The sequence below is a fragment of the Myxocyprinus asiaticus genome, chromosome 21 (assembly GCF_019703515.2).
Source record: "Myxocyprinus asiaticus isolate MX2 ecotype Aquarium Trade chromosome 21, UBuf_Myxa_2, whole genome shotgun sequence".
In the NCBI taxonomy this organism is placed as follows: Eukaryota; Metazoa; Chordata; class Actinopteri; order Cypriniformes; family Catostomidae; genus Myxocyprinus; species Myxocyprinus asiaticus.
The window spans coordinates 40,784,972-40,801,284 of record NC_059364.1 but is presented as its reverse complement, the minus strand read 5'-3'; the positions used below and the strand labels follow the sequence as shown (position 1 = coordinate 40,801,284).

The following is a 16,313-nucleotide window of genomic DNA, read 5'->3' as shown; positions in this document are numbered from 1 at the left end:
TTACTAATTTGCCAGTTGTGTATGTTTAGGAGAAAAGATTCATAAGACCTGCTTTTCTTGATCAGGAAATGTAATGCCGATGCTGATCACCGATATTTTAACACCGTGATCTGCCGGTACCTGTCAGATCACCAATATTTGTTTTTAAAGTGCCCCCGGTCACACTTTTACAAGTTATATGCTGCAGTTTTGTTTATGCTCAACACTGTAAAATTCAGTTTACATTAATTGTAAAATGCTAACATTAATATGAATTTAAAACTTTTATGAATAGTTCTGTTGTCACTATCAAAGATCATTGTGACATATTGGCAACCAGTAAACACCATGAGAGCACTACACAGAAAAGATACGTTCGAAAATAAGAGAGATATATCCATTACAGTCACCGAATCGAGTTGCTGCTCATTTGCATAAAGTTAAACTTTTCTCAACTTTGGACATTGCTGGACACACCCACATCGCATCACCAATGGTTGCTATTGCTCATGGCGTCGCTCATTTAAAATTAAAACTGATACAAATCACTGTATGTGTGAACACCACTTGCATGTATCTTTCAGTCTTTCATTCTGTTGTTTTCTTTCAGTCCTTTTCGTTTTTATTTGCCAGCTGGGTGGCTTCTAAATGGTCCAGCAAAAGCTGTAAGTATTTGCCTCATTGTTGCTGGAAATGTTTTTTTTTTATATATTGCTGCTGAATGGCTGTCAAAGGACAGTGATGCTTTTTGGCAGCAGAATAGGGTATTGCGATATCTACCAGTAGGGACTAACTGGCTCATGCTAATGGATTTGTGTTTATTCCAATTGTGAACCATACTGAAGTTCACACGAACCATACACCAGACCACCTTTTCCAGCGGAACTGGGTGCAATTCACAGGTGTGCACCCGAGAAAGAAAAAATGCTTTTGCACCAACCAAAAAAACTGAGCTCTGACATCAAACGGATTCTGCTTGAACCAAAAGCTTGTTTGATCCATTTCTAAACCCTGTCTCTCAATTCCTATCAGTCGGGAAAAGACGTGTGTGTGTCTTGTGCTTAGTTCTTGGATAGTGGTGTTACTGAATTGTCAAGATTCGGATCTGGTTGAACAAACAATTTCCTAATGGGGTTTATGGATAATATAGTTTCAAACTGTATGACATTAATGGAGCAGAACTGCTGATAATTTGTAATGAGGTTGTTAAATTACAACTCTGCAGAACAGCTTGCATTACACAAGACCAATGCATGCTCTACAAAACTCCTGGACCTAACACAAAGCACAGTGGGAGCAAAGGTCTGCTGCCATATCTGAGGGCAGCTCTTTGTAGTCAGCAGCACGAAGCTCCTAGTTTTTCGGGAAACAGGCACATGTAAAGTGTTTCCAGGAGTCCCACACCACAGAGACACAGACTGATCTTTCCTCCAGCACTACCTTGATACAGCAAATTGCAGTGCACAGCTTTCCTAAAATATTCAACTATCAGAGGAGGAACATAAAGAAAAGATGAAAAAAAATAAAAAAAACAAGAATAAGGGGGCGAAGACACATTCTAGTGTTCTAGTGTTGCACTATGTTTTGGGTGAAATGTGTCTGTGGTGATGTGGGCATGGCCCAGCAAGAGATTTATCACAGTGGTGACGAAACCCAGGAAAGAGGAGGTGGGAGCCAGATAAACAATCCACATAAGTCTTTATTTGATACACTTTTCAGTACAAGCACCTAAGGTTCGCTTCTCAACGTCATATAAATGCACACACTGGACTCTGCTGGACTCTCTCTTTCTCTCCTTTCTGGCAGTCTGGACACCCTTTTTATCCCCCTCCAGTTCTCACTGAAACACAGAACAGCTGTTAGAGATCATTTCCCACAGGTGTCAATCCTTACCGTTCTCCTTCTCCCAGCCTCGCTCTCCACAGACGTCGCTCGGCCACGGCCACATCACCACAGTGTAATTTCTGTGCTACTTGTGGCACCATACAGAATATTACAAATATTTTACATTTTCAAGCAAATTTTAAAAATGTCCACCCCGAAGTCCCACCCCATAGTCACGCAATTGGGTGAGCCATTGTTAATATGGCCGGCCCATTTAACCTTGTCAAACAAACAGATTGCAATTCTGTTTGGACATTACACTGATCACCTTTAATATTTGATCTGCGGACACATGCCTCAGCTGGACGGTTTTGGTCATTTGGGGGAGAGTCTTTGTAGTGTCTTGTGCCATGAAAGTTGCATTTTTAAGATGGATAATCAAGTGGTCTGGATATCCTGAATAAATAAAACATCTAGAGAAACTACAACACCCTGTTTTTTTTGTTTTTTAAAAAGTAGATCATGGTACTTCGTCTACAGCTGATGACTACCATGGGTGCTAAAAATGCATCTCGTGACCACGGTATGCGTTCCACTTCACATCATCGTGCTCCATCTAGCTGCAAGATTGATCCTGTGTGTAAGCCCCCAAAGAGCGAAAATAACGAGAACAGGAAGTAGTAATTTATCCCATCAAGAGCTTGGCTTTCAACTAACATTTCTGTCGTTACCTCCTAAGCTCTTGTTAGTTCAGACTATGAGAGACTTAGAGCATCATTCAAACCCTTGGACTCATCGTTGGCATTTGGAAAGGGAACACTCAGTTGCTTTGCTCTGAAGGTCAGCCTAAGGTGCTAACAGGCCTGTCTTTAGGGGCTGCACGCCTTCTACATTTCACATTCATCCTCTTTTCATAGGCCTGCTGCCTAATGCTTGGACGCAGATCAGTAGGCTTGTTGCTTGTTTGTGCTCTCTCTCTCTCTCTCTCTCTCTCTCTCTCTCTCCCTCTCCCTCCCCATATTTTTCCAAACATGTATAGCACTGAAGCTCTGAAGATTACTCATGCTGTCTTTTGAAGAACGGAGCATCACGAGAAATGATAGATAATACAGTATCGTAAACTTCTTTAAATGAAAGTTAAGGAAGGAGGAGTCTCTTCCTTAATGTTGCCACTTCTTCCACTGCATTACGTGTGCACATTCTAGGCATCTCACGTCAAAGTTCCTCAGCATTAGTCCATTCTAAAGTGGTGTTTTCACTGAAAGTGATTTGCTGGGACTAAGCAACCAGAAGTCATTAATTTTCGATGATACTTTGTGTTTTCCAGCAACAGTCAATATATTTACGTGCAAAGTTGTAATCGAGCTACAGCAGGTCTTTGTGTAGTCAGGCTACAGTCGTCATCTCTCTCTATTTGAAGGAAGGACGTCAGCTGAGGAAATGTTAAATATCAACTGTCTTTTGGAGCATGAGGACAAGGCCAATTACAGTCTGGTTAAGGTGTGTACATGATGTATGAAGCTTGGTTCCAATCACATTATTTAGCTCTGTTAGTCTGACTTTGCAATAATCAGACTGGTGCGATTTCAGTCAGACTCAAGTGTTTACATGACAGTTAAACAGTTTTTTATAAGTCTGACTGAATTTGAACTTTTAAATGGTATGTAAACGTACTGAGTGACGTTGGCGATACAACAAAGCTGAGCAGAGATCAATTTCATGCAATTTAAAAGGATACAATGTGGTGACTACCAATGGGAGTTCAGACTTTGATCCTTCACCTGAGAGAGTTGGATACAGCGGTCGAGTAGAAATGCCAACTAGTTGTCATTTCTAGAGACTTGGTGAACTCCAGTGACTTAATCATTGACAGTGTGAACACCCCTAACACTGTTGCTTGTCACAGTTGTGGCTGGTTAGAACAAAAACTCAGGTTTACATGGGAGAGAGAGCTTTTATTGATTGTTGCATTATCGTGTCGCACCTGGTTAGGACACACATAAAAGTGTTTTTACAGTAGAGCTTTTTGGTGTGGCTCCAAGTCTGTATAATATTTTAGTTCAATCCATTTGGTTGGTATGACAACTGTTTTCCGAACTCAGGTGCACACCTATGAGTAAACTTGAAAATCGAGGTCTGGGACAACCAGTGTAGTTCGCAATTGGTATGAAAACAATCTGGCTAACTTGCATAGTTGAACCACTATTGATAAAGCATGTAAAGCTTTACAGATATCCTGCAACCAGAGATGCAAATGCTGCTTGTCTCTGCAGAAATTGCCTTTGGCAAGCTGCTCACATTCTTTACATTTCTTGCAACACGTATGCGGCAAACTGACACGTTACGTTCTGTGTATGCCAAGGTTTAGTAGTAAAACCAAAGAGACAAAAACAGCAGTAAAATTGTAGAGTTAAAAGTGTGCATTCTTTTCATTTTTGGCATCTTCTCCTTCTGGTTGTTTACTACTATGGTCGTACAGTCACGTTGAAGGTGCAAACATACCACGGGTCAGATTCAAAAATACAAATTGAAAAGAGTCTTGCAGGGGCAGGGGTGGAATTAAACTTGGAAGTGTGAAAGCAGCCTAAATAAGTTCTCAGGCCCGATTAGTCTGAGGACCAACAAGATGTGTGTACGTTTGTGTGTATGAACTCTGAGTAAGTCTCTGGACTCTCTGGCTGCAGGCTTGCGGAGCTCATCTGAAGATTAGTCATTAAAGAGATTGAGCTGACTGCTGAAAGCCTTTCTAGAGCTTTTCACAGCTCTCTCTTTCTCTGCACCCCCCACCTGCTTTATTTTTTACTTTTCACCAGAGACTGTCTGGGAGGTTTACCTCACAGGCTTCTCTCATTCCCTGTGATCACAATGGCTCCGCCACAGTAAAAGAAACCAGGCAGAAAAAAACGGACAAAATTTATATTCAACATCTCACCTCGTCTGCCATCATTGATTTATTCACTGAGCTTATCACTCTTCCTTATGGGATTGCCTTTTCCGTAAAGGATTCCTGTAATGCTGCTTTAGAGTATGGCTAAAACAAGGAATCTTAGAGGCCTATGATACCTTAAAATGCTGCCTCCATTGGCAGTTAACTAGGTTTTGGAACAGAGCAAGTGTCTTTGCACAGAGAGAGTTTAGCACAATGTTAATGCACTGCTGACCGTTCTCTCTCCGACTGCTAATGTGTGTGTTAGGTGTTCAGATCTAAGACTGGATCTCCTGAGTGTCTTCTGAAGGTGACAGAAGGGACACATTGAGCCTGGAGCTTATTAGCCCCTCACCACTTCTTTTCACACACACGTTTGTTACTGTCAGCTCCTTCAACAGCACCCGCTGGCTATTCGAATCTATTCACACTCCAACCAGTTTCAGAGCTGGTACAAAAATAACCTGTGTACACCTTGTCCCCTACACACACAAACCACCCTCCATGCAGTCAAATTCATGCTGAGAAAACTGCAGCAAAGCAATTACTCGCACTAGAAATTGTGAGTGGTGCCAGCCCATGCAATACTCACTGCCTGGGTGTTGTGGGTTTCCAGGGTGTTGCTATGCAATTGCCAAGGCGTTCAGATTGTTTTTAGTGCATTGCTATGCAGTTGCTATGGTGTTCTGGATGGTTGCTAGGGTGTTCTGGGTGGGTTGCTAGGTTCTTGTTTGCTTGCCCACAAGCCAAAAAGTAAAAAGATCCCACACCCAAGTTTCTTATATTCTGGTCCCATGATATGGCTTTAGTCCCTCCTTCAGTTTCTATAGGAATTTTTTGCCTGTTTCCATGTCTGCAAAGGTATACGTCTGATTGCTTAGCAAAGTAACAGCACACCTCTCGAGTTACGAGTTACTTGCTGAAGTTTGGTGTAGTCTGGTGAAGTATTGTTAGGGGTTTCATTAAAATCCTTAAAGCTAAGTATGAGCAATAATACTAGTGATACTTGCATTGACACACCATTCACAATGTGAGTGCTTGCTTGTGCAAAAGTCACTGCTACAATGCTGGGGTGTTGTGGGTGGTTGCCAGGGGCTTTCTGTGCAGTTGTTAAGGTGTTCTGAGTTGTTTTATGCTTGTTGTTTTGCATGCTAGGGTGTTGCTAGATGGTTGCTAGCATGTTCTGGGTGGTTGCTAGATGGATACTTACTGTTACTTAATGTCTGTATCATAAATGGTGCAAGATATGTTATGCCCCAAAATGCAATACTTAAGATATAATGTGCACTCAAAATAAACTGAGACAGGCTGACCAGGACCTTGACACGACACAGACTTCCTGACTGTATGCTATCCCACTTACCAAATAAACAAATAAATGGTTATGAAATATTGATTTGAGATGGAATTACTTTTATGTGAGAAGAAAGAGCGTGGAGTGATAGAAAAGCCATGATCCCAGCACAACTACGTAGGACATTGGTTTCCTGGGACAAGGTTAATTATACAATTTAGCGTTAAAGAGATACTTCACCAAAAAATGAAAATTCTCTCATCATTAACTCACCCTCATGCCATTAGAGATGTTTATGACTTTCTTTCTTCAGCAGAACACATTTGAAGAAAAATAGAAAAAATATATTTTCTGCTCAGTAGGTCCTTAAAACACATATGGATGGTGATACAACATTTGAAGCACCATAAAGAACAGACAGTCAGCATAAATGTCATCCATATGACTCCACTGGTTAAATTAATGTCTTCTAAAGCGAAACGATCACTTTTAATGCGAAAAAGATCAATATTTAAGTGCTTTTTAACTATAAATCATCTTCCGGTCAGCGGCTGTATACACATTCACGAGAGGGCGGAGTTCATGTGGTCTGTCATGTGACGTATTCATGTTGGCATGTTCGGACGTAATCTCAAATTTTTCTCTCGGTTGAGACATCCAGGATGAGCACAGAAATGCACCATTGTGAGTAAAAATACAGATACAAATACAGATTTAAATCAAAATCTTCTGTACAGTGTTCCTCCTACTCAATTGTAAACAGCGCTGCTCTTCCGATTGTGTCGCACTTGCGTCTGTTCTCGCGGGAACGTGCCAACGCGATTATGTCGCGTGTACTGCTGCTCACCGGAAGCAATGATTTATAGTTAATAAGTACTTAAATACTGATATTTTTCACACCAGAAGCGATCGTTAATTTAGAAGACATTAATGTAACCAGTGAAGTTGTATGAATGACGTTTATGCTGACTGTCTGTTCTTCTGGGAGCTTCAAAGGTGGTATCGCCATCCACTTACGTTTTAAGGACCTACTGAGCTAAGTTTTTTTCTTCAAATATATTCTGCTGAAGAAAGGAAGTCATATACACCTGGGATGGCATGAGGGTGAGTAAATGATGAGCTAACCCTTTAACATACAAAAATATTTGACCGCAGGCTATTTATAAACCTTTAGACACAGACATACCGTGAGCTCCGAGGTTGGTAAATTGATTGTATATGCTTATGTTTAGTGATGTCCCGATACGATACTGATATTGGAATCGGGTCTGATACTGCGCTCATGTACTGGTACTAGTGCTCGTAAAAATGCTCCAATACCAAAAACCGATACCATCTGACATACGAATGTCAGACATAAACATTCAGCGCACAAATAATAATCACGTCATGTCCTAGTGAGATTATTTAACAGCAAAAGCTGTGATTTAAAGTGATAAATATACAGTTTGCAATATATAGTGCTATTTCACCTTTTAGCACGAGTCATATACAGACTTCATATTTATTTATTTAAATAGTAGCCTTTCGCGGTTTAAAAATCACTTTGAGTCACATAGCGACTGGCTTTTCCAGATTGGGAATCTGCTGTCATTATGTCAGAACTCCTTGGTCAAAACACAGAAACACTTCAAAATAAAAGCTCAATTCAAATGAAAAAAGTATGACAGAAATAGACCACTACTGTATAGTTATGTAATATTCACTGTTATACTACTAATAATAATAATAATAATAAGTCAATAGTAATTGTATTATATTTAAACAATATCTCACTTCTGTGATGCTCTGTTATGCAGCACTATATTATATAAGTGGACAGGAACTGTTAAGCTCTATAATTAGGGTTAGGTGTTCGTCAAATCCCTAACCCTGTACGAGCCTTAGGAAAACATGACTAATAAGAGTTTCAGGGGGAAATCTCATTTTCTATTTATGATCTAGTGACGCTGAAGTCAAGATGGAGGTATATATCATATATAATTGGCTTGTATCATGTTACAGCTTGTTTATTCAGTGTTATTTCAGAGGGAGAGTGTGTGTTGAGTGGGCAGTGTATCTGGGATATTGCATAAGTGTGTGTGTGTGTGTGTGTGTGTGTGTTAGCATGAAGAAGTCAAAGGCTGCAACCGGATGAATGTAGTCACAATGGTGCATTTGTACGCATATGATGTGTGGCAGCCCTGATTTACTGCGTAATGGTCAGGTTGTGTTTTAACCCGTTTTATCTTCCCCTTTACACACTGATGGGATCCATCCCAGACAGAGGTAACACAATATGTCAACAGATGCTGAACTGGCATGCTATGTGTATGTGTGTGTGTATTCCCACACTTAATTATTCTGAGTGTGTGGCATCTGTTCTTCAGTCACTGTCTGTTTTATGTCAAAACACAGGATGAAAACTGTGTTCACACAACTGTGGAGTCACCTTCGCTCAGACTTATGAAATGTGAACCAGAAGTATCAAATACAGTGTGTTCTCGGGATTTGTAAAGCCAACTAAGTGATTACTTGCAGTTAATGTTGTTATTCATAATAGACACATTGGCTGCGTCTAGAAATCTAGTGAGCTGCCTACCTAGAAAATATTATGGTCATCATAGAATGTTAAGGCAACCAACGTGTTTAATGTTAACCTTTGTACACACATAGGATGCCCAAAATTGCTGTTTAGGCAGGCATCCCACCTGATTTAAAGATTCAAATGTGCCAGTGAGCCCTGCAAATGTTGTTTGGATAGGAAACCTACTTAATTTGAACAGGCCTATGATGCCCAGCAATTTTAACATAACAAATTTTTTAATTTTGTTTTTCATGCTGTTTCCTCTCTTACTCGTCTCTTGTATGAGAATGCAGCATTGCATGATTGTACTGTGTGGCGTCAGTGTTAGCATGCTAGTACCTCTATCTGCTGCTCTGTTCACACTGTATGGAGCTCTCATTTCAAACAGGACTCAAATGTGCCACCTAGTGTTTAGGAGAAGCAGTGCTGACACACTCTATCTCTGTTTCTCTGTGGGCACCTGTAGAAGATCACTCAGGACCGAGAGAGGTTTGCTGATGAGGGAAGCATCTTCTACACACTGGGAGAATGTGGACTCATCTCTTTCTCTGACTACATCTTCCTCACGACCGTCCTCTCCAGTGAGTGTATCTGAGTGTGTTTTCCGTTACCATTGTGTTTTTATCAGAATTTATCAGACACTGGAGTCTTTAGTATTTACAAAAATAATTTCTAAAATAAAGTAACTTTTTGTTTATGTTTTGCTGGCCGATATGATAGTAGGTTCTTGGACTTTGAATTGACACCTATTGGCAGTGGACTTCGGTTGGACTTCTGTTGAAGAATTTGCCCTTGCGTATTTCCTGTTTGGTGAACTTTGACAGGCGAATTTTCCACATTGACCTATAGGAATTTGCTTGGTTTGGCAGTGACCTCTGTGTGGGTGGTGCTTCGTACACAGCTTCACTGAATACCCTTACGAAAATCGCGAGTTCATGGCAAATTTGCTGCAAACTTGCAGCAAATTTGCCACTGATAATTTTCACATGCAAATGAGATTGTGACAAATTGATAAACTTGCGGCAAATTGTCCATTGTTAACAAAGGTTTGCTGAAAGGTTCACCACTACTGGCGAAGAGCTGCAAACTACTGGCAAACATTTGCGGCGAATCAAAAGCTCATTTGCATGGGAAAATAACGAATGGCAAGTTTGCGGCTAGTTTAGATTTTTTGTAAGGGTATTCACAATGGACAAGGATATCATTTTAGTAGCAAGTTTCTTTTTACCTTCACTCTCACAGAGTATAAAATGCAGCTTTAAAAAGAGGCTGCTTGGAAATTAGATTTTTGCTGGTTTCACATGCGCTTAATGCCGCCCATGGCTTCTTCGGCCGCGGAATTTCGTAGATTCATTCGAAATCTATTAGGAGAGTGAGGAAGTTTGCTTCATTTTTAATTTGTAGCTGTGGTAGTTTTAGTTACATATTTTAAAATGTTTTTAGTGTATTTTTCATTACAAATACTGTATTAACTACAGTGTAATTCCTTAAAATTTTTAAATACTTTTATTGACTGCATTTATATGCACTTAAGAAAACTGTTTATTCCAGGGTTTTGGCAGTTAGCTGTGTTCTGAAACGTCATGTAAACAAGAACGCCGTTTTCCTTACGGCGTTTAAGGGATTAAGAGAAAGCGATTTAACACACCCAGGTTTCTCCTGGAGAACACGGCTTAATGTGGTGATGTAAATGCATAAGCACAGACCGGATAACAAACGTCATAGGATGGAGCCCAACAACAAGTCAACAAAGCGGAAAGTAGGAGTACAGTGGGAAAAGCACATACACTATAAACTATACCCATTTATACACACTAATATAAAATATCGATGGTCCCTCACGTTCGCGTATATGCACATGCACATTGGGGGAATCCCAGAGTTTTATGTAAGAGGGGAACCCCAATATTGAAGTTAAGGTTACAAACACACAAACATCTCTGGAATATCTGGAAATAAATCTGGAAATGTTTGTTATTTACACAAGCATCGAAGGGAAATTATGTTGCTATATACAGGTATAAAGAGTACACCGCTTATACAGTGCATGTAAACGGGAATGCTGCTTTCCCGCAATAAGCCGCTTTCTGGTGCCCATGTAAACGTTTACTGTGCTTTTACTACAAATACTGCTATTACACTGTTGTTGTTGCTATGCAAGAGCAATGGTAAATTTCCATAGTTTTTCTATACCACTGGCACGGAGTAGATAAAGCTTTATAATTATACCTACATTTTTGAAAAGCTATTGTAAGAGATACAGAATTTGTTTGTAAATGAGAGTGGAGTCATACCTTTTAAGTTGCATATCAATCAATAAGACAGTGCCAACTTATTCTGCTTTGTTTTCAGAGTAATGTCTCTAAAATATTTGGTGCTTATTACTTCTGGATGTGGGAAAACGTTTTTAGTCACCACGCAGTTTCTGCTCATTTCGAAACGCTGCAACAGTTGAGTTGCGGTTTTGTTGCAGAGTAAGCTACAGGCATCTTGTTCAATATATGATGTTCTGTTATTATCGTTTCATATTATCTTTGAGGTTATTTGTAGGCTTTATAGGACATACATAAAAAAGGTAATTTTGGTGCTAGTATGGTATTCAATGCCAAATCATGTTGTAAACCCCGTTTTGCACCCCTATTTATAAACTTTAATATGTTTTCTCTATTTCATTCCTTTTGCAGCTCCTCAGAGGAACTTTGAGATCGCCTTCAAAATGTTTGACTTGAATGGAGATGGAGAGGTCGACCTTGAGGAGTTTGAGCAAGTAGGTGAACACACAGACCCTCAAAGACGCTTTTTAGTATCATATCTAAACTTAATCAAATGAAAATGTTCTGAAATAGAGCTGCTATATATTTACAATCTGTTCAATGTAAGTTTTGTTATTTGAATTTGCCCTTCTGCCTACATTTGCCTTTTCTTTGCAAAGTCACTGAGTGTTTCACAAAGCATCATGGGTACATGCTGCACCCATTAGGCAAGAACACTGTATGTGTTCAACAGAGCTAATATACTACAGTCACATCAAAGAGAATATTTAACACTCTTTCCTGGGCATGTGGAACACCAGTAGTGAGACTATGCAGAATATGGCCTATGGTTTACAGAAAACAAAATTCGCACTCCTTTCATTCATAACATCAAATACAGTGTTTTACAGCTGCTGATTCTGAAATGCTAGGCTTAAATTTAAAGGAATACATCAAAATTGCTTGATCTTACCAACAAACCCTGTTGAAATGATTTATTAAATTGCAGAATTTGTGCAGTCAGTGATTTATTGATGCTTCTCTTAAGGTGGTGTCCCAGATCCTCACAAAAATCACTGCTAAACAGCACACTACCATTATTCCCATAGAACTACAGGAGTTAAATGCCCTTGATGTCCTTGTGACAATTACCCAGTTCCAGCTGAACCTTCCTCAGTCCCTGGACACCTGAACAGTTAGAACTTCACCCTGAAATGAACTCCTTGAATTTGTCCCAGAGCTCTTGTCTTGTAGACATTTACATTCTGGAAGTGTTTCAAGACAATTAAAGAAAGCAAACTGTACAGTTCTTCTCTGTGGATTTCAGCTTTAGGTCAGGGTTGCATCAATGAATTACAAAAAATAACTTTAGAAAAGAGAGTTTTGTTTTTTTTTAAAGGATTTCTGAAGAGGAGAGCACCTTCCAGAGTTTATCAACTTCTTTTTCTTCTACTCCTCCTACTACTACTTCCTTCTCCTCCTGCTGCTTCAACTTATTTTTGCTTCTCCTTCAGCTTTTTCTACATATCCTCCTCCTCCTCCTCCTCCTCATTGTTTTTCTACTACTGCTTCTTGTCCTTCTCCATCTTTTTTCTTCTCCCTTTCATTCTCCTTCTCATTCTACTCTTCTCCTCCTCTTTCTCCTCTTCCTCCTACTTTTTCTACTATTTTTCTCATTTGTGTCCTTCTCCGTCTTTTTTCTTCTCCTGCTCCTCCTCCTCTTCCCTCTCCTTCTCCTACTTCTTCTCATTCTCCTCCTCATTCTTCTTCTCCAAATTTTTATTTTTCTCCTTCCTCTCCTACCCCTCCTCCTCATCTTCCTACTTTTTCTTCTCGTTCTCCTCCTCCTCCTCGTTCTCCTCCTCCCTTTCTCTCCTTCTCCTTTTCATCGTATTTTTTGTTCTCTTGCTTCTCGTCTTCCCTCTCCTTCTCCTCCTCCTCCTTTTTTCTTCTTCTGCTTTTTCTCCTCCTTCCTCCTCCTCCTCCTACTTTTTATTCTTCTCCTGCCTCTCAACCTCATTCTTCTACTCCTCCTCCTCCTCCTGCTTCTCCTCCTCCTTCCTCTCATTCTTCTCCTGCTTCTCCTCCTCCCTTTCTCTCCTTTTCCTCCTGTTCATCATCTTTTTTCTTCTCATGCTTCTTCTCCACTTCCTTCTCCTCCTCCTCCTTTTCTTCTTCTTCTGCTTTTATCCTCCTCCTTTCTCCTCCTCCTCCTCCTCCTTCCTCTCATTCTTCTCCTGCTTCTCCTACTTCTCCTCATTCTCCTCCTCCCTTTCTCTCATTCTCCTCTTTTTCATTATCTTGTTCTCCTCCTCCTCCTCCTTTTTCTTCTTCTGCTGCTGCTTCTCCTCCTCCTTTCTCCTCCTCATCCTCCTCTTCCTACTTTTTCTTCTTTTCAATCTTCTTTTCCTGCTTCTTCCTCTCATTCTTCCCCTGCTTCTCATTCTCTTTGTTCTCATCCCTTTCTCCCGTTCTCCTCCATTTAATCATCTTATTCTTCTATTCTCTTCTCCTACCTCTTCTAGTTTTTCTCCTCCTCCTCCTGCTTCCCCTCCTAATGCTACTTCTCCACCTGCTCCTCCTTTTTCTCCTACTTATCCTCCTCCTTGTTCTCGTTCTTCCTCTTTCATCTGTCTCTTTGTGTTTTTGCAGGTTCAGAGTATCATTCGTTCTCAGACCAGTATGGGGATGAGGCACAGAGATCGCTCCACCACAGGAAACACTCTGAAGTCCGGAGGCTGCAGTTCAGCTCTCACCACCTACTTTTTCGGTGCTGACTTGAAAGGCAAACTCACCATAGGCAGTTTCCTGGAGTTCCAGAGAAAATTGCAGCATGACGTGCTTAAACTTGAGGTACTGGGCCGAGAAAGAAGGAGGGAGAAGTATAGACTACATATAATAGATAACAGAAAAATAAATTTGAAGTTTGAAGTAACTTTTAGCTCTCTCCAATTGAAGCGCAGTCTCAGGGGACATTGGGCATAATTTCATTTGTTACCTCATTCCACACAGAATATTTTCCTGGAAATAAGAGGGTATTAATCCTAATTTAGTGTTAAGTGTGAGGAGATGGGTTGAGCTGTTGAAGAAAAGGGAAGAAAGAAAAGTAAGAAAAAAATAATCCTGCTGAGAAAAACATATTAAAGAAGCTTAAACTGGTTTGCTGGTCTTAGCTGGTATAAGCTGCTCTAGCTGGTCTAGTGCTCAGCTGCAGTTTAGTCTATCAGCCAGCTAGTCTCCCAGCCTGAGCAGTCCCCAAAACCACTCTAAAACCATCAAACAGACCAGCTTGAAAGGAAGAAAGAACAAACAACAGAACAAATGATCAGACATCTGAGGGGTGCACATAACAAGGTTACCAAGGGCTATAGAGCAGTTGACAGCAGTCTGGACTGAGCAAGTGTGACGTAACCTCCTCTGTGTCCGAGAGAGTGTCAGTTCTTTAGGCAGCTGCTGTCACTGAGACCTTTATTTCGCTCTCTCTCTCTCTGTCTTTATCTGGTCTTTGAGATATGTGCTGAGACAGCAGCTCTCTCATCTGGCAGATATTCCACCTTCTATCTGCTAACAGCTCCCACCTGCAGGACACTCTCACCTCAGCTTTTAAATCTAAAATTACAGAGAGCCGAGATAAGCATTTTTACAGCCCCGACAGTCACTAAATATGGCTAATGCATTATATCCCCTTTAAAGGGTTTGTTACTCTGACATAATTTACTCATGTTTTGCCAAACCCCTATTACTTCAATAAAACTGAAAATTAGATTTTTTGAAGAATGTGCAAGCAACTTTTTTCAATATAAAAAAAAAGTTTGTGAATCTAATGGTATAACTCTGATGCATTCCAGTGAGAGAGAGCTATTCGACTTTTGCTGTCAGCTAACATTAACAGGGTTCCCACGCGTCCTGGAAAACCTGGAATTTTGCAGTGCAGTTTTCCAATCATTGAAAAGTCATGGAAAATTAGAAAATACCTAAATGTCCTGGAAAATAATTATTTGTCCTGCAAAATATTTTAGTATAATAAAACGGTTTGACTGTGTTGCTAGCAAGGTTTCTTTACATGTACAAAAACATGGTAATGATGGGGGCTCGGAATAGGAGTCAAATACACATTCGTATCGTTTTGTCACTGTCGACGGCTGCGCATTGTGTAACAACGTCAATGGTTAAGGACGCTTGCACCCTCGTGATTGATTACAACAGTGCCCAATCGTGCACTTGGCAGTCGCGGTCCAAATGCGGCAGATCACTTGATTGGTTACAGCTACGGCCAATCGTGTGCTTGACTACAGCAGCGCATGCACAGTGAGAAGTGGCACTTGTGAAACTTCTCATTCATAAACAAACTGAATGACCTGGTACATGTACCGACCGAGGAAAGAGAGGGGCATGTTGTTCGTTTACTTCAGCATCAGCATGTGAGTCTACCTTGTTCATCACGGAGAGAAAAGGGAGGAAGAGCTATTAATGCGTAAAAGTGACTGATGTTTATACACGTTGCAGGGGCTTTCACATGACTCACATCAGCGCTCCCGAATACATTAAAGTTTATGAAGTGACACGTCAGCGCAACCTTGGCTCCAACTTCACACCAAAATGTTTTTCACGCACGTTTTTGCCTCACACAAATGTTGTCTTTGAGAGTACAAAGCTACAAGAAATATTTTTAAACTGTCCAAATTTAAGAAGAGATATTGAATGTCTTATCCTTTATTTTAATTAATTATTACCTTATCGTTTCCGAGTATCCAGAGACCCCAGTTATTGAACTACAAAACGCTAAGGCCTAAACATAAACAAGTCGAGTCCTCTTTATTTTCTGCAATCAAAGCAATTGCCATTTTTTTTCACTTCCAAATACATGGTTTCAATGTGTATTATGCACTCCTCCGGCTTTCATGCGTGGCAAACTCGTAAATTCACCCCTCCGTGATGCTTTCTGAAATGCTTGTCATGTGGAAGGTGTGGCGGAATGATCTATCCCTCCGGCTCATCATCGTCGCCCCGCCTCTTAGGGCCGCCCTTCAGCCAGGCTCACAACGGGAGTTGGGCAGGGGAGCGAGAAGAGGTGCATAATTAATAAGCCTCATTCTGACAGCGGAGATTCAAATCTCCATGTGTGCACACGCTGGCATCCTCGCACGCCCAGGACCAGAGCTGGGAGGGTTCGGACGAGTGGATGCGCCGCCGGACCCACTCCTCGGACCCCCAGATGGATTAAATGAGTCGCCGGGGGAGAACAGCACACATCGCGGCCGACGGGCCGCCTTCCCCTCTCACCTGCCGCGGGCCTGGGAAGTCAGGCCACCAAGAACGCCGCCGCCCCTTGCGCCGTGGACCCTGGAGGGGAGCGTGTGCGGCCGACGGACCCAGCTCATGCCTGGGCCATTCCAAAGACACTAACCTGCCATTCACGGAGCCCCCGTCTCACCTTAAGGATGCCAGATTCCCCCTTTATTATGAACACTA

The 16,313-nt window shown here is 41.1% G+C and overlaps 1 protein-coding gene across 2 annotated transcripts in view; it reads left to right on the top strand.

Moving 5' to 3' along the window:
* The window catches only part of LOC127412508 (calcium uptake protein 1, mitochondrial-like), a 104,011-nt gene that overhangs the window by 69,660 nt on the left and 18,038 nt on the right, over positions 1–16,313 (top strand). For both annotated transcript variants that reach the window (XM_051648969.1, XM_051648968.1), the window contains exons 6-8: positions 9,056–9,170; positions 11,274–11,356; positions 13,494–13,694. In XM_051648969.1, the coding sequence (XP_051504929.1) occupies positions 9,056–9,170; positions 11,274–11,356; positions 13,494–13,694 (399 nt within the window). The remainder of the gene's footprint in view (positions 1–9,055; positions 9,171–11,273; positions 11,357–13,493; positions 13,695–16,313) is intronic.